Source organism: Ursus maritimus, unplaced genomic scaffold, assembly GCF_017311325.1.
Source record: "Ursus maritimus isolate PB19 unplaced genomic scaffold, ASM1731132v1 scaffold_30, whole genome shotgun sequence".
NCBI lineage: Eukaryota > Metazoa > Chordata > Mammalia > Carnivora > Ursidae > Ursus > Ursus maritimus.
In genome coordinates this window covers 13586405-13611579 of record NW_024425564.1, presented here as the reverse complement: position 1 = coordinate 13611579, position 25175 = coordinate 13586405, and the positions used below count along the sequence as shown (strand labels likewise).

The following is a 25175-nucleotide window of genomic DNA, read 5'->3' as shown; positions in this document are numbered from 1 at the left end:
ACAGCTATAGAGAAGCCCCTATGGTTCTTACCCCCAGGAGTTACGAAGGAGGGATGATAAGGACCTTACTGTGCACAAGGTGTAGGGATGGAGCGTACGGGCTGACCTGAGGAAGACAGAATCAGCAGGATTTGGTGAACAACTGGCTATAGAAAGTGAGGGAGAGCTTGACTAGTGGTGCCGTCAGTTAGGGTAGAAAACTTCCTGCCCTCTCACAGTTTTTACCTGCTGTGCTTGGTGTGCTCAAGGGAAAGTTACGAATATTTTCTCTAAACGGAACTTTTTCTTTAACCTCATTATTCCACGACTGTCATATCAGACACACCAATCAGCATCTGGAGTGTTCTCACTCTAGCTATTTTAAGATCTGTTGTCACTTTCCAATTCTGTGATTGTTTTTGAAATTGTCTTGTAATTTTCACTGAAAAAGCTTGGAAAATATGTTGCTGTCTGTATGCCATCTTGGTACCAATATTTACTCTTGTGTCTTTAATATCATTTGAGTGAGCTTTACTTTGAATTTATTAGAAAATAGCACATCCACTTCAGTGTGGGTGAGTAGAAGACACTTAGGAACAGATCGGTACCAAGTGCGATCCTGATAAAATTTAAGGTAGTGTGTTGGGCAATTAAGTTCCCATTTGGTCACTTGTATTGACAAGGGGCCCTTATGACAACAAATGTGTTCTTCCAAGAATATTACAGGGTGTTTGTTTATTTGGAGGAGGGTGCGTTGTTGGGGATGTTTTTAGTGTGATAGTTTGCTTTTCACTTCCCAACAACTTATTACTACGTGTAATAGTAATGTGAAAAGGAAGCACTTTTCTCCTACAACTAAAGCGCTACTAGCATAAGCCAAACAGACAAATCCTTGTCTTGACTAATTTTCTGTCATTAATCTTCTTAAATTTTGAGAAGAGGGTTCTAAGAATAGCCTGCAAACATGAGCCACCACCATCTGTGCTGGGGGGGAAAAGATGTTTCTGCCAATGGAAATATTTATCATAGTTTGTGGCACTCTGTCTACATTTTGAGTAAAAACAGCAACAGGCAAAGATTGCTATACATTTAAAAAGAAACCCATTTCCAAAATCCTCCTGGCTGAGATAACAAGTCTTTTTGTGCTCATGCATATTCTTCCCCTAATTGAGAATTGTTCCCTGGTGGGTGGGATTTCTGGCCCCTGGGCCTTGAGGATGAGGGTGAGGAGGCCTGTAAAGAGTGGAAGGCCAGTGGATGGAGGTTCGGGTGTGAATCTTGTACCCCTGTGACTGATGCATCTGCTATAAGGCGCTCCTCAAAATCACTGCTTCCTCCGTAAGTTACCTAACCAGCATAGTTCCTAAGACATAGCAGATACCTAATAAATGCGCTCATTTCCTTTATTTTACTCTCAAAGTGAAACACATCTCAGAGAATCAGAAGACATTTCCTTGCCTTTGAATAGTGTAGGCTTTAATTGCCTGACAATAAGAACATGTTATTTACAAATATACACAAACAGATGTTGGTATTGTGCAAATTTAAAGTATCAGTACTGAAGTAATATCACCAGGATCACAATTGGAGCAATGTCTGCAGAAAGGTGGATTTAAGCAGGCTCTTGGCCAAAGTGGGAGATATGGACGGTAGTTAAGAAGAGGGAAAGCATTCCAAGTGGGTGGAATGGCATGAGAAAAGGCACGAAGGCAGGAGTTAGTAAATTGTATGTGGGCGATGGGCAAGCTGATAAACTGGGTTGGACCAGCCTGACCGCATTGGGGCATATTGAGAGATACTCACACCTACTATTCCCTCTGCTTCACTGCACTTCCCACTCATTCTCTAGGTCTTAGCTTAGACATCCTCCCTAGCCCAGCATCCTACGTTCAACCAAGTCTTGCTAGGTGCTCTCCCGGTCCTCTAATAGCACGCTACCTTCTACCATCATTTATACACTATATTGTAGTGGCCACGAGACTTTAAGCCCCTTCATGACAAAGACCATCTAGCTTACTCATACCTGTGTCTTTCGCACCTGGCTTAGCTCAGTAGGTGCTCTTAGTAGGCACTTAATAGGTGTTCAGCAAAGATTGATAGGAGGTGGAAGGAGAGGAGATGGATAGATACGGTTGGGCGAATAGAGGAGGTACAGATGACGGAGGCCCTGAGCTATGGCTGGGATTCATACAGAACTCAAGCCGCCGTCCTTAAATTGTACCTTCCCACCACAGCCCCTTAGTAAGACCTCCATTCATTCTGCTTACTCCTGTGAAACAGAAGAAACTCCACCTACAGTCTTTGAGGGTAGACAGGACGCCCCCAGCGAAGTTAAAATAAATAAAAATAAAGCAGGTAGTTTAGAGCCTGGTTAGCAATCCATGCAAAGATAGCATAGAAACACCAAGGCTCACTTAAAAACTAGCTGCACGTTTGAACTTCCCTTCACTGCCATTTTTACAGCTGAGAAGAACAATCTCTGGGCTTTTTCCTGTTTGATCTCTCAGCTACCCTCATCAGACATGATGACCACACAAAGCTTTTTCTCATTGAGTTAATCATACCAACGTGATTTCTTAAAGATAAAGCATAAGGAAAGACACTTTGAAAGTACAATATAAGTCTCTCAGTAATACTGATAAAGAGAAGAAAGCAAGGAAAACATTGACCAATCAACAACTCTTACTGGTAATGACGTCTGGGAGGGGCATCCCCAGGAAAATGACAGTGACCTTTTAAGAGGGCACCACACCCATTCTGCTTATTCCAACTGTGTGAGATAGAAGTGTCGTCTGATGGCCTTCCTGAAATTGTCCAGCACCCTAAACTCCTTTCTCTCCACATATAAACTGCAGATTATAGTGCCTGCCTAACTCTCGGTGTGGGGGTTCATCCGCTGGCATTCACGAGAGGCTCATGATATGGAAAGCACAAAATAAAGGTAGTTGTTACTCTAACAAGCAACAGGAATGGCTGTGTAATGGATTTAAATTTTACACTTTTTGGTGTAGTGGATTATTCATTAACGGCATGTAATAGCTGGAACCTCCTCATTTAATAACAATTATCATTATTAATATAAATAAAATGGAATAAGACTGAGCATGAATGGAGTCTGCATTTCAATAGCAATGTCGTCTTTCTATGCACCACGTAAGTTCTCATACGCACATGGTACAACCTTTACACTAGTGTTGTCTTCTAGAAATTAGAGGGGATTTTGTGATTAAAACAATGGTGCCCTGAACATAAAAATTATACTCTGTCTTCCTCTCCTGTTCCATGAACCCATCTCCTCTTTCTCCTTTCCGGGAACAGTCCCTTCCCCTGGCCTTGGGCTTCAGCCCTCTTGCCTCCTCAAGAAGCTATCCGTTCTCTCTCAATTCTCTCGCTTCAGCTTTCCTTCATAGATCCTTCCCACCAACATCTGGACATTCTCGAATCCTTACATTTTTAAAAAATGCATGCCTGCAAACATGAATTCCCTTCAGACACTGTTCTTCCTTTCTTTTCCCTGCTCTATCAAAAGGTACCAAGAGTTGCCTCTTCTCACCACCTCTTTCCTTCCCTCCCTTCCCTCTACCGCACCTCAGTCCACCTTCTGCCCCATCACACCATCAAAGCAGCTCTTTCTACCATCCGCAGGGACCTGCATGGTACTAAATCCAATGGACCTGTTTCAGTTCTCCAATTCTTGACATCTCCCCATTGTCTGGCATTTTGATGCGCTCTCCTTCCCTTGGCAAACACCCCTCTTCCCTCAGTTCTACAGTTTGTCTACAATTCGCTCTACAGTTTGCCTGCCTGTTCCCTGATGGCTCCTCCTCATTCTTTGCACACTTGACCTACCTGCCGCGCGAGTGTTTTCCTCTGTGGATTAGTTAGGAGCTGGGGAGTCGAGGGCTGCACAACATCAACTCCTCCAGTTGTTGAGAAGGCAGAAGGGAGGAGATGTGGAGGAAGCATTGGGTCAGCAGGGGAGGTGGGTGGGCAGAGGTCAGCAGGCCATAGAGAGGGAGCGGCTGGCGATGGCCTTGGTCAGTCAGAGTCCACTGTTTGTAAACGCACGTTTGAAATGATTTTTTTCCCTTCCTTGTTGGGGTTTCTTTTTTCCAGTTACACCAGCACATAATTTAAATTTTCATCATTGCACGGGAATTGTCACAAACCCCAGCAATCTCCCACCCTCTACCCCTGCTTCCCCATTTTCACAGCTATTTCTACCCACCGTTTGGGCCGTTCTTTGGGTGCTTTCCATGTGGAAATGTATACTCTTCTGCTCTGGGAAATTGTCTTGATTTACCTCAAAACAGTATTTGCCCTGCTCTGTGTTTTTCTGTTCTCTTTCTGGAAATCCTGTTGCCCTCTATTGTACTCTTTTACCTGGTTACTTTGGCATTTACCTTCATGTTTCAAAGCAACATGTTTTTATTGCTGGTTCTTGATTTTTATGCCCTTCTAGTTGTTACTATTGACCTCCTCTTCTTCAAAATGAGGGTTTTCTTTTCTTGTCTTCCCCTTGCCCTATTTCTCCATTCTCTGAATATTCTATTATTATATTTTAATTTGGGTCTAGCTTAATATTCAGTGTTATGTTATCATGATTGATCCATGGTGTTCTTTCCAGTAAAACCACAATTACTTTTTCTTTTCTGTACAATTGCCATTTGTTTACCAGAAAGCTAATAATTTTCATTTATCTTCATTTGCTTTATTTTCTATGTATTTACCACTAAGTTTACCCCAGACCTTGCCCAGCTGTCTAAATCACCTTCGAAGGCGTTCGGGCCTGTGGGTTATTCCCTTAGTTATGTCTTCCTGTAACAGGACCTCTGGAACCTTCCCACCTGATCCCATCTAGACTGGTGGAGGGTTGGCATTCTGTGATCTGCCTTCATGCTCGTCTGGGAGGGTTCTCTCAGCCACTCTCTTGAGTTGGGTCCTCTATTTCCTGGCATCGTTTTAGAAACTCCTTGGTGTGATGGAGCAAAATCTTAATTAGTTTCCTAAGACTAGTACATGGAAAGCAAATATTTTTGACCAAGTATATCTGAAAATACCTTTATTCTGTCCTCAGATCTACCGGTTGGAAATACTTTTCCCTCAGAATTGTGAAGGCCTTGCTCTGTTGCCACAGTACCTCCCACAGGTACTGTGGGAGGCTGAGGGCCATTCTGACTCCCTCTCCCTGTGTGTTCTCTCTCGAAGTCTATCAGTCTTTCTCTTTGTCCTAATCTTCTGAAATTTCATGAGACATGGGTCCCATCCATTATTTGGGCACTCTGTTGGGCCCTTTCAGTCTGGAAATGCATGTTCTTCTGCTCTGATCAATTTTCTTGATTTAACTTAATTATCTGCTCTGCTCTGCTTCATTTTTTCCTGTACTTTTTCTGGAAATCCTATTATACTGACCTCTTGAGGCCATCTTCTGATTTTCTTATCTTCCTTCTAGTTTTTAATATCCCCATCTTTTTGCTCTGCTTTCTGAGAGATTTCCTCAATTTATCTCTAAAATCTTCTCTTGAATTTTTAACTTTTCATATTCTTTCAAAAAGAATTTCTTAAATCTCTTTTCTTTTTTCCAGATTGTCCTTTGTTACAGAGTATCATAGTATCTTAAGTTGTTACATAGTATCATAGTATCTTATGTTACATACATAGTCTTTGTTACATAAGATTTTCTTATCTCTGAAGATATTAATAGTGGAATATGTGAGTTTTTGTCTGTTTTGTTTTATTTTTTAATTACCCTTCCCTTTTGTTCTATTTCCCCCAAGTTGCTGTTTTTCAATTCATTTGTTATGATTTCTCATTCAAAAATGTGGTTTTCCTCACACATCTATCTGGTCCTTGGTCTTCTGCTCATGTTTAAAAGCGGCGGCCTACACTCTCACCACTGTTGTTCAACATAGTACTGGAAGTCCCGGCCTCAGCAGTCAGACAACAAAAAGAAATGAAAGTCATCCAAATCAGCAAAGAAGTCAAACTTTCACTCTTCACAGATGACATGATACTCTATGGAGAAAACCCAAAAGACTTCACCAAAAAATTGCTAGAACTGATACAGAAATTCAACAAAGTCGTAGGATATAAAATCAATGCACAGAAGTCAGCTGCATTTCTATACATTAACAATGAAGCAGAAGAAAGAGAAATCAAGGAATCAGTCCAGCCATAAGATACCTAGGAATAAACCTAACCAAAGAGGTGTAAGATCTGTACTCTGAAAACTATAGAACACTTATAAAAGAAATTTAAGATGACACAAAGAAATGGAAAAACATTCCATGCTCATGGATTGGAAGAACAAATATTGTTAAAATGTCTATGCTACCCAAAACAATCTACACATTCAGTGCAATCCCTATCGAAATACCATCAGCATTTTTCACAGAGCTGGAGCAAACAATTCTAAAATTTGTATGGAACCAAAAAAGATCCCAAATAACCAAAATAATGTTGGAAAAGAAAACCAAAGCCAGAGACATCACAATTATGGACTTCAAGCTCTATTACAAAGCTGTGGTCATCAAGACAGCATGGTACTGGCACAAAACAGACACAGTAGAACCCAAAAATGGACCCTCAACTCTGTGGTCAACTAATCTTCAACAAAACAGGAAAGAATGTCCAATGGAAAAAAGACAGTCTTTTCAACAAATGGTGTTGGGAAAATTGGACAGCCACATGGAGAAGAATGAAACTGGACCACTTTCTTACACCATACACAAAAATAAACTCAAAATGGATGAAAGACCTAAATGTGAGACAGGAATCCATCAGAATCCTAGAGGAGAACAAAGATAGCAACCTCTGTGACCTCTGCCGCAGCAACTTCTTGCTAGACACATTTCCAGAGGCAAGAGAAACAAAAGCAAAAAATGAACTATTGGGACTTCATCAAGATTAAAAGCTTTTGCATGGCAAAGGAAACAGTCAACAAAACTAAAAGGCAACCTACAGAATAAGAAAAGAAATTTGCAAATGTCTTATCAGATAAAGGGCTAGTATCCAAAATCTATGAAGAACTTACCAAACTCAACACCCAAAGAACAAATAATCCAGTCAAGAAATGGGCAGAAGACATGAACAGACTTCTCTCCAAAGAAGACATACAAATGGCCAACAGACACATGAAAAAATGCTCCACATCACTTGGCATCAGGGAAATACAAATCAAAACCACAATGAGATGCCACCTCACATGGATCAGAATGGCTAAAATTAACAACACAGGAAACAACGGATGTTGGCGAGGATACGGAAAAAGGGGAACCCTCTTATACTGTTGGTGGGAATGCAAACTAGTGCAATTGCTCTAGAAAACAGTATGGAGGTTCCTCAAAAAGTTAAAAATAGAGCTACCCTACAACCCAGCAATTACACTGCTAGGTATTTATCCAAAGGATACAAACATAGTGATTCAAAGGGGCACATGCACCCCAATGTTTATAGCAACAATGTCCACAATAGACAAACTATGGAAAGAACCCAGATGTCCATTGAAAGATGAATGGATAAAGACAAATTCGGGGGGTGGGGGAATATTACTCAGCTATCAAAAAGAATGAAATGTTACCATTTGCAACAACATGGATAGAACTAGAGGGTATTATGCAAAGTGAAATAAGTCAGTTGGAGAAAGACAAATGCCATATGATTTCATGCATATGTGGAACTTAATAAACAAAACAGATGAACATAGGGGAAAGGAAGGAAAAAAGAAAATAAGAGGAAAACAGAGAGGGAGGCAAACCATAAGAGACTCTTAACTAGAAAACAGACTGAGGGTTGCTAGAATGGAGGTGGGTGGGGGTTGGAGTAATTGGGTGATGGGCATTAAGGAGGACACTTGATGTAATGAGCACTGGTGTTATTTGCAACTGATAAATCACTAAATTCTACCCCTAAAAACTAAAAGAAATAGATAGATAGATAGATAGATAGATAGATAGATAGATAGATAGATAGATAGATGATAGATAATAAATTGTGTTAGCTCTTCAAATTTAAAAAGTAAAAAAAAAAAAAAAAAAAAGTGGGAGCCTGAAAGGCTATTTGGGAGTTTTTTGAGAACATGGTTAGAGTTTTTGACTGTGTCACTATAGGGAGACCTGACGGGATCATTTAGTTGGAGAATCTCTGATGCCCAGAGAAGAGTCCTAGTCTCCTGCCTGGAAGGAGATATGCCTGACTGCCAGAGCGCCGAGGAGTCTCAGCATTCAGCACACATACTTCCCGGAATTTTTCCTTCTTTTCAGCATGGTGACCCCACCCTTCGCAAGCCCAGTGACCTTCAGTCCTGGGACGTTGTTCTCCAGGGAGGGTGAGGCAGTTGCCAAGTGATGTGGAATCTGGGAGGGGACTGGGCAACACACTGCTTCTCAGGGAAAGTCGTAATCCGCCCTCACTTCCTGACATCTGAGGGCTTCTGCAAGTGTAAATTGGGTTCATTCTCAGCTTCCCCACTGCTGGCTTGGGAGTCTGTTTTCTAGGGCTTCTGCTAAGTCCTTTAACACTCATCCATCTGGCTTTCCAGCTTCCAGAATTTGGTTTCTCTTGTCTCTTTCTTGTTCTTTTAGCCCTTGTGAGTTTATTCCTTTTCTGAAAGGGGCCTGGGGAAGGAGCAAAACTGTACAAACCGCCACCTTTATCCAGAACCTAATAATTCTTCTAGGATGACTTTATGTCATTTTCTAAACTGTAGCCTCTGGCAACCTCCTATTTCCATATCTATGTCCTAATAAAATAGTAGTTTTAAAAATAATGCCTGAGCGCTTTGGTGATACTCAGGTTGCTACAAGGAGTGCATCGTCCCCTCCCTTACTTTGGCTCTATCTCCTAAACTTAACGCAGCTTACTTTGCTTTTGTTGTTCGTTAAAGGAATTCCTAGTTGAGTAGATTTTAATAACACCTCATCTTGCCTTATTGGGCTTGATTCCGTTATTCTTGAATGCTTTCTATTGCAATTTAATGCTTATAAGGAGCCAACAATGTATTTTAAAAATTGAATTATGCAGGGCCTCTGCTCAGAGAGCTGCTGATCTAAATTGATGGGTAACAATTCCTGTTAATTAGCTGAATCCTCAATTCCCTGTTGAGCCACCTTCCTTTCTTAACATCCCAGCTCTGCTTTGAGTCACAACATTGCTTGTTAGGACATGTCAGCTGTTACCTTTTACTTGTTAATACAAGTGTTTTGTGTATTGTTGTAACTGAATGTTTTTTGGCCCTTGGCCGAAACTTTTGCTTACTGCCCTCATGCAAACCTAGTGGAAATTGCAAAGTGGTTTTTGCCAACTCCGTTCTGCTTTGAGCCATTTCCTGGTTACAGCTGATTATTCAATGTGAGTAGATTAATTGTAGGGGCAATGCCATGCCCCTAGAGATGGTTTGGACTGTAGACAGCGTTTGCAAGATGACCGCCCAGCAGATGGAATTCAGACAGAGGCCACAAAGGCCTGTGTGCCCACAAATCACACCCACAGGTGCCCAAGTGGCATCAAACTCAAATCTAACTTGCAGATTCCCTCCATCAGTCTTTTCCCATTTCAACTACTCTTTACCAATCCCAGATGTTAGCATATGGCTGCAGAGCAGTCAAAGGGGATCAGTAGTGAACAGGAAAATTCAAGGGGTCCAGCAATGCAACCTGTTGGTATGAACGGGAATTAAATGCTTTCTTTTAGCTGAGGGTCAGGATATACTGTTACTCATCCCCTAAAGCAGGGGTGAGCAACCTATGGCCTACAGGCCAAAGCCCCACCCGTTTTCTACTGTCCTGTAAGGATGTTTTTACAGTTTTAAAGGGTAGTTTAAAAAAAAAATGATGATGATGAAGAGGAAAAGGAGGACGAAGAAAACAGAAGGGGGAGGAGAAAAGGGAGGAATATGTAGCGGAGACTGTATGTGATCTGTAAAGCCTCAAATATTTACTTTCTGGTTCTTCACAGAAACAGTTTGTCAGCCCCCGCTCTGGAGACACAGCTGGCTCTGCCTCATTCCCTTCCTGCCTCCCATGTTCCCTCCCCAGTCAGGGAAAGCTCTCCAGGTCTTTCCCAGCCCTTTAGCAACTGAAATATGTGTGTGTCCATGTGTGGTTTCAAAAAAAACAATTAAAAATAGATTCGAATCTCCAGTTCTCCAGTTTGTGACATCTGAGCAGATTTATCAGTAAGAAGGACAGTGTTACCAATATGTATGTGTGCACGTGAGTCAGCGTGACCCGTGATAGATTACATACCTAGCTGCCTTGGGGGAAAGCAGCAAAACTCTGAGCAGTAATTTTGTTAACCCTTTTGGCTTCGTGCGAGATACTGTCAGGAAGACATATGCTGAACTGGTTTCTCTTTGTGAGTATAAAATGGGACAAAAAATGAAAACATGCTTATGAGGTACAAATATCCTTTCACTTACTGAAAGCCTAACCAAAGAGAAGGCTCACGTAAACCATTAACTTTGGAATTAGGTAATTTTTTAAAAAAATAATGATTTTATCAGTTATTTTCCCTTACTGTAGATATTTGCCAAGATCTGGTCTTTTCCTTAAGAGATATACAGGGATGGGGCGCCTAGGTGGTACAGTCAGTTAGGCATCCGACTCTTGGTTTTGGCTCAGGTCATGATCTCAGGGTCGTGAGATCGAGCCACCGGTGGAGCTCCTCGTTCAACCGGGAGTCTGCTGGAGATTCTCTCTCTCCCTCTGCCCCCACCTGCTCTTGCGCACATGAGCCCTCTTGCTCTCTTGCTCTCTCTCTCCAAAAAATAAATAAGTAAATCTTTTTTTAAAAGAGATGTTCAGGGTTTATCACTTTAGGTTTTCTCATTTTACAGTATTTTTAGTCTGTGTGCTCTAAAGCATCCACATACCATTTTCAGGTGAATTTTCCAAAAACATAGCTCTGATCCTACCAGATTAGTCTAATCAATAGTAAGAAATTAAACCAAATAAGTAAATTACCAAACACCCCTTTTTGAGGCAACTAATTAGTATAAAAGCCATAGAAAAATGCCAGTTGTGCAGTTTCACATTGTTCAACATACACTATAATTCTCTGTGCATTAAGGGATGTTCTTCGTATTTGCCTTGAGTCCATTGGCAAATTCAGTGCACTTCTAAACTGACTTTTTCCCACGATGAAATATTATCCCTCTGCTATAAGAAAGTAAACTGAGGATAGAACATTCAGATGATTGTTGGGGAATAAAGCTTCTAAATTCTAAAGGTAGTTTATATCTCTAATACCCAACCTATGTCCAAAATATAACCATGATCAACAGTTAATGTTCAACTTCAATAACACATGTGAATGACACAGTCAAGTAACTAATTTAATGCTCTGTTCTTTCCTTTGATCCCCACTGTGTCTCTGATCCAGGGAGCACACAAAATTGTCCTGTTGTCACAGGATTCATCTCCAACTGATAAAGCAAACCAGTTCTGAAAATAAGCATTGAAGTCAAACATTACTTCGTAATTTCTTTTCTTTCTTTCCTGAAAAGTTTCATTTGTAAAAATAATTTTAATTGTATAATATCATGTGTTGTTTGGATATTAGATTGTAGAAATACAGAGGTTTACATTAAACCAGTACCTTCATTTCTTTAAAAATGAGAACATACAATGGAATCCCAGCAAGCTGGTCTTGAAGCTTATGAGTATATGCTGCACAATGCACCATATAGACTTGAGGTGGGTACTGTTTCCAACTGTGGATGTTTAAGGAAGAAAAACCTAAGTCCAAAGAAGATTGTAGCTGAATTGGAGATGCTAATACACACTCTCTTAGCAGGCAGTAAACCACTTGTGTACTTTTTGGAGGCTTAATCATCTGAGATTTATTAATGAGGCCTACTGCTGACTGGGTAGAGCAAGGGAACTTATATATAATACAAAGATGAAACAAATGGTTAATTTAGGGTGTGAAACTCATTCCAAACTGGAATGCATTGAAGTTACAATAAATATGCCTAAAGCATCACTACAAATTAAAAAAAAAAAAAAATAGAGGGAACACAGAAGACATTAATTAATTCATAATAATTGATCAAGAATAGTCTAAAGAAGTACAGATCTTTGAAATCCCTGAAGGTTGCCCAATTCCTTATTCTGGCTAATCGGTTCATTTCTAAAGTCTTATTTCTGAACCCATCATGATTTCCTTAAAAAGAAAGAAAAAAAAGCCTGCACTTTCGAAACAGATCTGGAAAGGCTTTGCAAGTCACTGTTGCCCCGATAACATGGTTACACGTCAGCTTGTATTCCTGTAGTTAATGACTTTATACACTCCTGCAGGGAGAAGGCTGAGCCATCCCGAGGGACTACCACATGGCAAATGCTCCCGAGCAATTAGAGGCTGATTAAGTGTTTATCTGCTTTACAGGTGGGAAGGCAAGAATGAAAATGAAGTGGGCAGATGTAAAGAGACCGGCAAAGTTCACGTGACTGTGGATCTCAAATACTACCGACCGACTGAAGTGGTAAGGACGCCCTGGCCACCCAGGGCATGGCCACATTTGGCTGGCTGGCTGGGAAGATATTCTCACTGAATATTGACAGGCAGCCTTCAAAGCTTTCCATTGGATTCTCTGACATCCTTCAGTGAGCAGTTCCCAAACCAGAATACAGTGAATTGAGTTTGAGATGTTATTCTCACCAATCCATTGCTTTATAAAGGAAGACAAATACTGACTGATGAGTGGATGAACACAAAAGTTTTCTGTATTAAAAAAATGACGTATGGAAGGTTAGAACATAACATCTTTCTTTCCTAAGCCAAGGAAATAGTTGATTTGAGAAACGGAGACTTCCATCAAAGGCAGGTCCCCTCACATTATTAGCTTTGGTAGCCGCTCCCTGGTACCCACAGGATGTCTGACGTACAAGGCGCTCCATGACCTGCAGGATCTCGGGATCAGGAGGGCTGCTTGCTGTTCCGTACACACATGCGCTCACACATGTACACACACTCACAGGCACCCACACACATCCATATAAACCTAAGCCATAAAGGATCCCCCTGTACATTTTTTAAGATTTCGCTCATGTACCGTCCTGCCTATGAATCCTTTTCTGGTCAATATGCTGCTACCATTAAAATTTCTCCTCCTGCGTTTGTGTCTACATTATACACTATACAGAATTATGCTATAACAGCTATTATAATTTATTGGACTTGTTTGTTTACATGACCTTCTCTTTACCAAACTGCGAATTCTTTGACAATAAGGACTTTTCTTTTAATATCTTAGGCTATAAGAAGTAGGTGCTTCATAAACATTGACTGATGAGCAGATGAATACAAAAGTTTTCTGTATTAAGAAATGACCTATAGATTGTTAGAACATAACATCCTCCTTTCCTAAATCTGTAAAAATATCTAGCTTGGTGGTATCACTTTAGTGTGGTCTACCTTCACACTATGGTGACAAAACCCAACATGTGAAATATGTCTAAAGATAATAGAAAGCAGCATCTTCAGAGAGAAATGTTCAGATGTTGCCTAATGAATATACCTTAGCTGTGAAAATTGAACCCATTTTATTGGTGCTTTGAACCAAATTCCTATCTGTTGTACAAGCTTTCAGAGATTAGGAAAACCCCAGGGAAGAGAGACTGAAAGTGAATGTCATCAGCAACCACCCTTTAAAATGTCTTGTTTTAAACAAAAGAAAAAACTTCATTCCATGGACTCTTACACATGGGGGAAATCAAAAGGAAAGGAAATAAGGAGTGCTCAGAGGCTAGGGCTGTAGAGTCAGTGCATTGTCCCGGCTCAGGGCGTGGCTGGGTCTTTGACACGCAGTGAACAATGGTTCCCTGTGCTAACGGCAAGTGGGTGTGCCAAGCAGAGGATGTGCTCCGTCTCTGGGGGAGGAAGATACCAGCACACTCCTGCTGACACAGCAAGGAAAGCCTGTCTGTGGAGCCCCCTAGTCACACTGCCGTCGCTCCCCTGGCCCAAGAGGTGCCACAGGGGTGTCATTTTTCTGGAACATGGCACAGATCACATAGATGGAGAAATGTGTTTCTGTCCTCACTGACAAGCATTGTCATGTCAGAGTGGAAAATTTACTGAGCCAACAGAAACCTCAGTCCTTGTAACAATTTAAACATGGTTCTTTCTCACTCTGACACCAAAATAGTTTCAAAAGCTAGGAAGTCATTAAGAATGGCTTGTCTGTCATTCTCACTTAGGCAAGGTGTGGGATTGATAAGGACCCAGAACAAAAGAATTTGCTGAACAGGAAAAGGACCCTTGGACTAACAAGACGGTTCTTAGAGTCCGTATCGACCCCTCTTTCCTGCCCCGACACCGCATCCCTCTTCTCATTTCTTTTGTTCATTCAAATGTCATCATCATACCTGTTCTGCAATTCTATTTACACAAATGTTGCTTGAACATAAACGCGGCATCTTACTTCATATGCTTGCTTTAGTTTTTCACTGATGGAGCTGTTACCCCAGATTCCCTTTTGATTTGGGATTCCCCGCTTGATTCGGGATTTCTAGCTGCATTTCATCTTTCTAAGCCTTAGGCTGCATTAGTTTTGTTCATCCCACTTCAACTTAGTATTCTGTTGGACAGGCTTCATTCCTCAGAACGATGAGTTTTCCCAAAACTTGGACCAGCTGGACAGACTTGTGTTAAATTGCCTTAGGGGTGATAGTATCCTCCCAGTTGAAAGGTGACCAGAACTGGAGACTGACTTGTAAATGAGCTTTCACTTAGGTGTGGGGCCCTAACAGCCAACACATCTAGAGTCATTCAGAATGGGTCCTGAGAAGCGTCTCTGAGGTTTGTCAGCACTGAGTGTAGGGTGGACATGGAATTCTCCCATGTCTTAACTGGATCCTTCCCATTTCAGTTTCTTAAATCTAACTTGCAAGTGACAGAGGCTTTTTTTTTTCTTTCTTCCTTGAATTCTTTTAAAAGTTTGATCTCCTGACCAGCATGAATCATGTACCCTCCAAGATTTTCAGCACACAAGGTACTTCAAAGCCAAAAGCATAAGCTAAATCTTCTTAAGAGTGAAATGGTTCCAGAATGATTGATAGGGGAAGAAAAGAACCATCAAGAAAATTTGAAAAAAAAAAAAGTAAAAAGAACATATCAGGTCTCAGAACATCAATATCCTAAAGCAATTAAAGGAAAATAGAATTTTATGTTGTGTTTTTTTTTTTTTTTAAATAAGATTCAGGCTGATTTTTAAAAACGCTCTTTACCCAGTTAGAGCAGCACTAACCCAAAAGAGGCCACCAGTGATTCCATAGAGAACATATTTCCACACACACCAGTAATTTCTGTCCTCATGGATTTAGCCACCACAAAACCTTAAATCTTGCTTCTCTTACCAACATGGAAAGTCTTGAAAGTTTTTGTTCTGAGCTAAGGACTCTAGCATCCAATTAGAGCTGAATGGAGTCACATTCTTTTAGTTCTTTACCTATAAATCTCTGTGTCTCCTTTAAATGTTTAGGAGTTTTGCTTCTGTGAAGATCTTGATCCTGGAAATTAGACTTTAAATCTCCCATTGCCGCCTGAATTCCAGTATTTGGTGATAGTGACATTAAACTCGAGCTCTGTGCCTCTTAAAGCTCCCGTCCTGTATGTAATTTCCTATATACGCAGCTGTTTATACACAGACTCATTGCGACGTGCGTTCGTTCGCGGAGAAGAAGTAGTGTCGTGCTTACGTGCAGGCCCTAGAGCCAGACTGCCTGAGTTCAAAAACTGTCAATGAGTAGCTGTGTGACCTTAGGCAGGTTACTCAACTTCTCAGTGCCTCTGTTTCCTTGTCTTTAAAAATGGGATTAATAAAAGAGCAAGAAGTTTATAGAAATGTTGAAGAATTAACAGTTATACAAAATGCTTATTAAAACAAGTGTGTATCTGGCACACGGTAAAATACCCAGTATCAATGCCGTTATTGTTATTTATTCATTCATTCACCAAATATTTACCACACCCTGTGTGAGGCCCTGGGAATTCATTATGAACAAAATAGACACATTCCCCCCTTGTGGAGATTGTACATATGGGGCACGCATCAGTCACTTAGGTCTAGTACCTCTTGAAAAGTAGAATGACACATGGTGAATTGTGCAGATTGACCAGTAAAAAGTGGATAGAAAGGTATAAAAAGGCTTCAGGCAAATATTAGTAAGTACTTTGATATTTTTATTCTTGCTTTGTCTTGCTTTTCATCCTTTCTGATTCTCTTTCTGAAGATTCAGTAGCTATTCAGTGGTATGAAAATATGCAAATATTAGAAAATTTATGCTGATTTATTACTTAATTTAAAATAACCATGAAGATGTCTTCGTTTTGTTTGAGAATTTTTGACTTGGAAAATTTGCAAAGGTTGGATTAATGAGAAATTCATCCTAATGTGCCAAATTTTTAACCACACCAAAAGGTCAATCCACTTAACGGAAAAAAAAGAAAAAAGCTAAGTTTTTGTTGTTTGGTGTTTTTTGTTTTTTTGGGGTTTTTTTTAGTGAAACTAACAAAAATCATATTTTTCTACAGAGCATTTTAGGAAATGGCATAGGGGACACATTCACAAACCAAAATTCAAATCACATATCTTTCATGAAAAATATCTTGACTTAAATACTACTAGATGGCGCGAATTAGGTCTTCCTTGCTCTATTATCTGTCTTGACAGTCATGTTGCTTTTCATTGTATTTCTAGTGTCCTCGGTTGTGCTTGGGTTTTGTTCTACTTACTTAGATACTTTATGTTTATTTCCATTCTTTATAGCTATTAGAAAAACCATGAGTTAAAATCCAGATTTGAGAAAGCAATAACTTCAAAGAAGTCCAACAAGCTGGTTAAAACAACACCTTCCTTCAATAAAAACATGTGGCCTGTTTCTAATCAAATTACCATATGCTTGTCGAGTTGTCCCCTCTGCAAACTTTTCCTAATATTTTTCTGTAAATGATATTAAGTTAAATGGCCCATAATTGCTTGCTCTATCTCATAGCCCTGTTTAGAATAATGCCATGTAACACTTTCCAGACCTCAGGAATCTGATCTGTCACCAGAGGGTGTGTATAAATACCAGTTAGAGCTTCCCTCAGCTCCATCTCTGGGTACTGGGGGTCTTGAAACTGTCCCCTTTCTCTCCCACTGCTATTCTCACCACCTTCTCACACTTCCCCTCCCAGAGCAGGAAATTAGATGCTCCCAATTCCAAGCCTTCATCCTCCCCAGCGCTGTCAGAGCCAGTTGGTCCTTCCCTGTCCTGATCCTCTGACCTCCAAAGCTCCAGTCCTAACCCCTCCACTCCTCCTTTTCTTTGTTCCTTGTTTTGACTGGTGGGAGCCAGGGTAAGAAGATGCAGAGAGAGCAAATTAAGGGCAAGTCCCTTTCTTTCTGCATTCCTGGCCCTGTAAAAGGAAAGACTATTCCGTAAGATCCCTTCCAGTTTTCATATCCTAGCATTCTCTGCTTTTACAGCAATTACAATGGAGTGGGATGCTAGCACTAATGTCCCATCATAATGCTTCCTCTGAACTTCTTACTACTTGTATTTTATAAATAGTTTATATCTCTAAATCACTGTTTATATATTTTAAGCCTCCCTCTTAGGCTCCTCATACTAATCTTTATATCCTTCCTTAATCACATTGGCCTTTCCTGCCCTTTTCCTTCCTTGGACTTAACCAAAGGAGCTTTAAGTTTCAGTCTCTTCAGTTGATTCTCAAATATTCCACTGTGTGTTTCCCTACTTCATAGGATCCCATACGGAACCCCCAGGGGCATATAACATTCCTCTTAAAGCCTGTGATCTTTCCTTGGTTGCTACCCCCCTCAAGAGCATTTCATATCTAATGAAATAGTAATTGTGTACTTACTTATAATGCCCCCAACGTCCTATTTTTCCTTAAAAGTTCTCACGCTTAGATCCTGATTACAGCAATGTAATTAAAGATGCATAAAATCTATATGAATGTACATAACCATATACTTTCTCCTATTTAAAAATAATTTTTGTATTTATCCTGAAAACTCTCTCATATTCTTATGTAGATGGTTTTATTCTCTGCACCAATAAGGAATTCCTATAAAATCTGTACTTTTTTTCCACAAAAAAACTGTCCAGCTAATGACTACCCCCATTTATAATTACATTGTTGATCTCTTGACATCTACAAAAGAAATTCCAAAATCTCAGAAATTCATTTTAGCCTCTGCAGTAACATTTCTTAGGAAGAACAATTAGTACTTGAGTTCTGCTTCTGCCTCAACTAGCTCTGATGCAGTCACTCAAAGTATGGAATTACGTATGCGAGGCCCATCTATCACTGATGCGGTCACCTGTTCCCTCCTCATTTCCATCTAGCCAGTGAGATCTATATTCTGGAATCTTACAAATCCCCATTTGCTCTTTGTTTGTTTTTTAAACAAATTGACACTGTTCTTCCTGTTCTATCAAGCTGTATTTATCTTCAAAAATAACTATAATTCACAAATCTTTATTCATGGAGATTTCATAGATAACACTATCTGTGGTTTCATTCTTCCACTCTATTCTGCTTTATCTTCCCAATAAAGTTAGTTATTCCTTATCAAGTTTGATTTTTTTTTCCCCGAGAACTTTGTTCACTGGCAGACACTAAATATTCCAATTCTACCAAAATTTAGTCCATGTATGTCTGCTTTGGGCTCCTACCTATCTTTATGGGACCCTAGAGCCCTCCTGTTGCCTCACTCGCCATGCCCTTGGCTCGTGGCAGACTGATTTATTCACTCAGTCACTATCACATCTGTTAGCAAAGTTGAGAGCTCATTTGACTGCTTTGGTCAGAAACCTCCAAGCTGATACCCACCGCTGATGGTCTCACCCAGTAGCTCTGATCTGCCTCCTAGACAACTGTGCTTAATGTGGTTGGCCTGCTGGTAAACACCTAGTTCATTCGGCGGCTCTTCAGTGCAGGCACTGTCCTTAGTGGCAAAATCCAGTTTGTACATTTTGTAACACTGTAATAAATTTGCTAGTTCCCTGGATAAGTCAAATGTGCACTGCTTCATGAAAATCTGGTTTAAGAATTTCTACACTTAGATAGGTTTCTAGGTACTAAACGATTCCCTAATTTTTAGGATTTATTACAGGAATCCTTTAAAAATAATATGCTCACCATGTACAACTCTTATTTACTTTTAGCATCTCCAAAATATATCAGTGTATACAATATAAAATATCCTTATAGGATTGAGGTCTTAAAGATTCAATTCAAGAAAAATGTTTATTGAGGGGCGCCTGGGTGGCACAGCGGTTGGGCGTCTGCCTTCGGCTCAGGGCGTGATCCCGGCGTTATGGGATCGAGCCCCACATCAGGCTCTTCCGCTATGAGCCTGCTTCTTCCTCTCCAACTCCCCCTGCTTGTGTTCCCTCTCTCGCTGGCTGTCTCTATCTCTGTTGAATAAATAAGTAAATATCTTAAAAAAAAAAAAGAAAAAAAAATGTTTATTGAATTTCTACGGTGGAGATAAGTCCTAGCAGCACTGACAGAAATATGAAGATGGATGAGATAAGGTTCCTCTCCAGTGGTAACTCTCAGAAAAATGAGCGGGAGCACCTAAGAAGCTATTGGAACAGTCAAGGGCAGGTATAACAAGGAACTATCAGAACCAGGGCAGTGGAGGTGAGAAAAACAGTGACAGATGCAGGACACTGCAGAGATGGTGACCACAGGGTTAGGTGCGGATTGGACAGTGACATGTGGACGACAGACAGGAACTGAGGGTGGCTCCTTGGCATAGAGGCTGAACAGTGAAGGCAGGTAGGAGATCATGATGCCAGAATCCACATCAGAGACGTAGCAAGAGGACTCAGTTTGCAGGGGGAGGCGTTGAGGAGTTCTGTTACATTCATGGTGCCTTGGGGATACCCCCGTGGCAGTATCAGACAGGAGCTGGGGCTGGAGCTGGAGGCCTGGTGTAAAGCAAAGAGGTCAGGTTTAGGGCTAGCTGTGCAAAAATCTGAGTTAAAGCCCTGAGATGAGCTCCCCAAAAGAGAGCACGGCAGGTGGCAGGAGAGAAGAGCATGAACAGGGAGCTAGTCACAAAGCCAGACAAGTTTGAATTCCAGGAGATAAGCCTCAGAAGCATATTTTGAAAAAGTGGGTTAAGAATTCTCAGAATTCAGGGTGCCTGGGTGGCACAGCGGTTAAGCGGCTGCCTTCAGCTCAGGGCGTGATCCCGGCGTTATGGGATCAAGCCCCACATCAGGCTCCTCCGCTATGAGCCTGCTTCTTCCTCTCCCACTCCCCCTGCTTGTGTTCCCTCTCTCGCTGGCTGTCTCTATCTCTGTCAAATAAATAAATAAATAAATAATCTTAAAAAAAAAAATCTCAGAATTCACAAATCAAGCATTTGTATCCAAGAGCCTCAGAGCCAGACTCAAGTGTCTCCCACCCTAGATAAGTATCCCCTGCCTTCGAGGCTCCCTATGGATTTAAAGGGCTAATGCCACCAAGTTTACCTTAACGGGTAGATGATTACTACATCTCAATCCAGGCAAAACTGAATTTCAGGTGTAAGCAGATGTAATTCAGATATAATTTCAAATTGTTACATCCTAGAAGTCAGGTTGCAAGGCATTTTAGAATTCTTAAACATGAAAGAGCTTGTATAAGGTATCTTGTGCTTCATATTACCAGTTTTATTACTGTCATCGTCACTAATTATGATCATATTCCACTGCTGCGAAGGCATTAGTTATCAAGAGACATCTGAAAGGACACTTTGAGCTCTCTGACTCCCGAGATTCTCTTTTATTTAAATATTTATTTAGTTTGCGGAAAAGGTTATTTGCTACTTGCCAGCTCTGTCCTTCTTAATCCAATGGCAGAAAAATGATCTTGGTGAGAGTAAAGGAGTTGACTTAGTGACCCTCACTTCTGATTCTGCCTAAATTGTGTATTCCTAGAAGCCGTAACAGGCCCCTAGATGCCTAACAGGCTAGAGAGCAGCCACCAAAGAGAACACATTAGGCCATAATTCATGCTCATATTTACCTGCCAACCAGACCCTTCACTCCTCCCTCAGAAATGTTCCTGCAAAAACCTATCTTTGTACTTGCTTCTTAGAACCAGCTAGATGTCACTTTTACAGTCTAGAATCTGTGTTGGTTTCCTATTACTGCGCTAACAAATTATCACAAACTTAGCAGCTTAAAACTACACCTATTTATTATCTTATAGTTCTAAATATCAGAAGTCTAAATTGAGTTTCACTGGGTTAAAATCAAGGTATTAACAGAGCTGTGTCCCTTCTGGAGGCTCAAGGGTTCTCGGGCTGTGGGGTATTCTATGGGCAAGAATACTTATTAATCACTTTGAACCATTGCTGGACCACAGTGCTTTCTGTTTTTTGGAAAGCACATTATTAATCACTTTGAGGAGAAAGAAGAAATGGAGGACTTGGGGCGCCTGGGTGGCTCAGATGGTTAAGCATCTGCCTTCAGCTCAGGTCCTGATCTCAGGGTCCTTGGATCAAGCCCCACATCTGGCTCCCAACTCAGCAGGGAGTCTGCTTCTCCCTCTCCCTCTGCCTCTCCCCCTGCTGTGTTCTCTCTCTGTCTCTCTCTCTCGAATAAATAAAATCTTTAAAAATAAAAATAAAAAATAAAAGAAATGGAGGACTCTAGTTCATTGTCAGTTTAAAATTTAACAAGCCCTTGAACAGTTGTAAATGAGGACACACCATCCTTAAATCTGAGGGAACACCAGGCAAAGGAACAAGAAAGGAATGGGAGCTTTAGACGAGGGTTTTGGAAAGATTTGTGGTTTGAGAGAGAGAGAGAAAGAGAGAGAGAATGCATTCCAGGTTGCAGCAAGAGGTGTCCTGGGAATGAACCAGTGGGGCCTGCAGAGACAAAGGGCAAGGAGCCCGTCACGTGGAGAGAGCCTGTCCAGCAGGGCAATAATGACTTTGCTTCCCAGCTTCCACTTGTCCTGCATCCTCTGTTGCCTGGTACTGGGCCTCCAGCCTGTCTTTTTTTCGTCCTGTATTTTTACCTTCCTATATTTTTCTTCCTGTACTTCACCTTCGCTTTTCTTGCTATCATGAGTCTTTTTTTTTTTTAAGATTTTATTCATTTATTTGAGAGAGAGAGAGCACAAGCAGGGGAAGCAGCAGAGCGAAAGGGCGTGGGACAAACCGACTCCCCACTGAGCAGGGAGCCTGATGCGGGACTCAATCCCAGGACCCCAAGACCATGACCTGAGCCGAAGGCAGATGCTTAACCAACTGAACCACCCAGGCACCCTGGGAATGAAATTAATTCTATGTGGAAGTGGTATTAGACACTACATTTGAGATTCAGGTTGCTTCTATTATTTTTGGGGAAAAAAGGTCAGCAGAGAAAGTACACCTAATTGATCATCTAAAATCACTTACTGAAATTTGGGGAATATGTCAACTGTTCTCTAAGTCAAGATGTTGACGAGAAATCATCTGTTTCTGAATTAGTTTTAGCTTTGGAAGATTAGAGAGTGCTTTATTACCTTACTGATATTCTAAAATTTAAAAGAAAGTGTAGAGGTAATTTGAATATGCTCTACTGGCTAGCTTTATAAATTTAAAAAGTGTTAAGTCTGAACACTTTTTATTCCCAACCCTGACTTTTATAAACCTTAAAGCTTCTAACTTCTCCTTACCTCTGTTTTTTTTCCACTGTAACATAACAATGACTATTTTCCCACAGTCTCAAAGGGCATATTGAAAAACTGATGAATTATTAGTTTCAAGGCCCTGCGCAAATGTCAGCCCATTGGTGAAGCCTTCTTTTATTCCCTCAGGCAAAGTTAGCACTTACCTCTTTTGAAGCACTTGTCCCATTGTTTTGTGATGTGTCATTTTCACCTGGGACCTTGGGGGCAGGAATGACATCTGATGGCCTTGGATAGTACCCAGCATATAGTAGGGGATCAATTAATGAATGCATGTATGCCACATCAAAGAATCATTCTTGTGCTTTCCATCCAGCCCTGGTATAAACAAAGTGGCTTGACACTCTAATAAACTGTAATTAAATCCCAAATAGCAAAGAAGTAAAAATATATATATTTTCCTCTTTTTCCTTTTTTTTGAAATTCTGTTGCAAGATGAGTATTGAGTTTATTCACAGCTTACATCTGTACACCCAACCTTTAAACAAAATTCATATTCCATTTATATCCCTCTGTCTCTGTATATCCCCTTTCATGAGTTCTTTTTTATTTTCTGTCCTTTTCTCATCTTCACATGTTTTTGTTGATATTCTCTTTTTTCTTCGTCTATTCTGAAATTCTTTTTTCCATAGGTTTTAATTATTTCCCCACGCCCCTTCATGCAACTCCTTTCTTAAGCAATTCCGACCATCTCAAATAAGCTTTTAGCCAATCACAACACACCAGAGTTGCTTACTGGTGCCTCCTTAGAGGAAGAGCTGGTAATGGGGATAGTACAGCCCAACTCTAGAGCAGAGTGCCTTTGGCATCCACATGGTGTATTGGGGGTACACTGTTGTGCACCCCCATATGAGAATCCTTACGTTGTCTCTCAAGTCTTGGAAGGAGTGCACTATTAGCATCACATATGCAAAACACCTGCTAGGTTCCCACTGTCTAAGGAAAGTACACCTGCCAAACGGAGGCATTTTAACTTGGAGCTGCTAATAAGAAATGCCCCAGTGGCAGCTACCATCTTTCTTTTACCTACCCTAAGACTGTATTTGTAGAGCGAAGTATCGTACAGCATAAGAGATGCTTAGTTGTTCTTTTGCTTTGTCCATTGCGCATGTTCCTCCATCTCCAAAACTCTGAATAAAAAAAAGTGAGGAGTATAGATCCGTAAATATCTACAGTGACTGGTATTTTGACTGTGGAGCCAAAGTCTACCAGAAGCCTAATGGCATGTTATCACTTCCTTTCCTCACTTAGACTCTTCAGTGTTTTTCTTCTTTTTATTTTTAAGTGCAGATTAAAATGTAAATATATGATTATGTAAGAAAAGTAATAGTCACTTAGGACAATATGTTTTTAATTTCTGAAATAAGCATTAGACTTGCAGAGAAGATTTTCTTAGTAAGGCTTGCAATGTCTTCCTCTTTGTGCAGTCATTTTGGTGAAAAATACAGTCAAATGCACTGGAACAAGCTTCAGACCTACTTTCTAAAACACGGTTTTTGGGGTGCCTAGGTGACTCAGTTGATTAAGTGTCTGACTCTTGATTTCAGCTCAGGTCATGATCTCAGGGTTATAAGATCGAGCTCCACTGGGAGTGGAGCCTGCTTAAGATTCTCCCTTTCCCTCTGCCCTCCCCCCAAAAAAATAAAATAAAATATAGTTTTCTTTTTTTTAATTTTTATTTAAACTCTAGTTAGTTAACATACAGTGTTATATTGGTTTCAGGAGTGGAATTCAATGATTCATCACTTATACACAACACCCAGTGCTCATCATAACAAGCGCCCTCCTTAATACCCACCACCAATCTAGCTCATCCCCCATCCACCTCCCTCTATCAACCCTCAGTACATTCTCTATTGTTAAGAGTCTCTTATAGTTTGTTTTCTCTCTCTTTTCTCCCCCCTTGTCATATGTTTATCTGTTTTATTTCTTCAATTCCACATATGAGTGAGATCACACGGTATTTGTCTTTCTCTGACTTACTTTGCTTAGCATAATACATTTTAGCTCCATCCATGTCACTGCAAAAGGACAAGATTTCATTCTTTTCGATGGCTGAGTAATATTCCATTGTGTGTGTGCGTGTGTGTGTGTATACACACATACGTGTGCGTGCATGCACACCCCAGATAGTTTTCTTAAGGTTGTGTTTCCCAAATGAAGAGAAGTGGCCTGATTGAGTATGGCTCTCTTGCTAAAAATACTAACTTATACTGAGGATGTGAAGAAATAATTCTGATGGAACCATGATCAGATAAATAGGAAAAAGAAAAGAGGGAGAATGTGGATCAAAACAGTTGCTAATTTTTTTTGAGGACGTTGTTTTGTGTGCTGCCTAATTGAGATGAGAGAGAAGCCATTTGTACACAGTTTGGCACATCTGTAAAATGTAGTGTGAGGGTGGGGGAAGGGAAGCCCATGGATCTAAAGCCTGTTTTTCTCTTGGTGACATGAAATACTCTCTTCCTGAATCAGCACCTCCCACTTGCCCTAAAGGTGGGATGGCT

General features: G+C 40.6%; 1 protein-coding gene across 1 annotated transcript in view; it reads left to right on the top strand.

The window, feature by feature from the left end:
- GMDS (GDP-mannose 4,6-dehydratase) overlaps nt 1–25175 on the top strand; it is a 596996-nt gene that overhangs the window by 491459 nt on the left and 80362 nt on the right. Inside the window, exon 9 of the mRNA XM_040644987.1 lies at nt 12364–12460. Within this exon, the coding sequence (XP_040500921.1) occupies nt 12364–12460 (97 nt within the window). The remainder of the gene's footprint in view (nt 1–12363; nt 12461–25175) is intronic.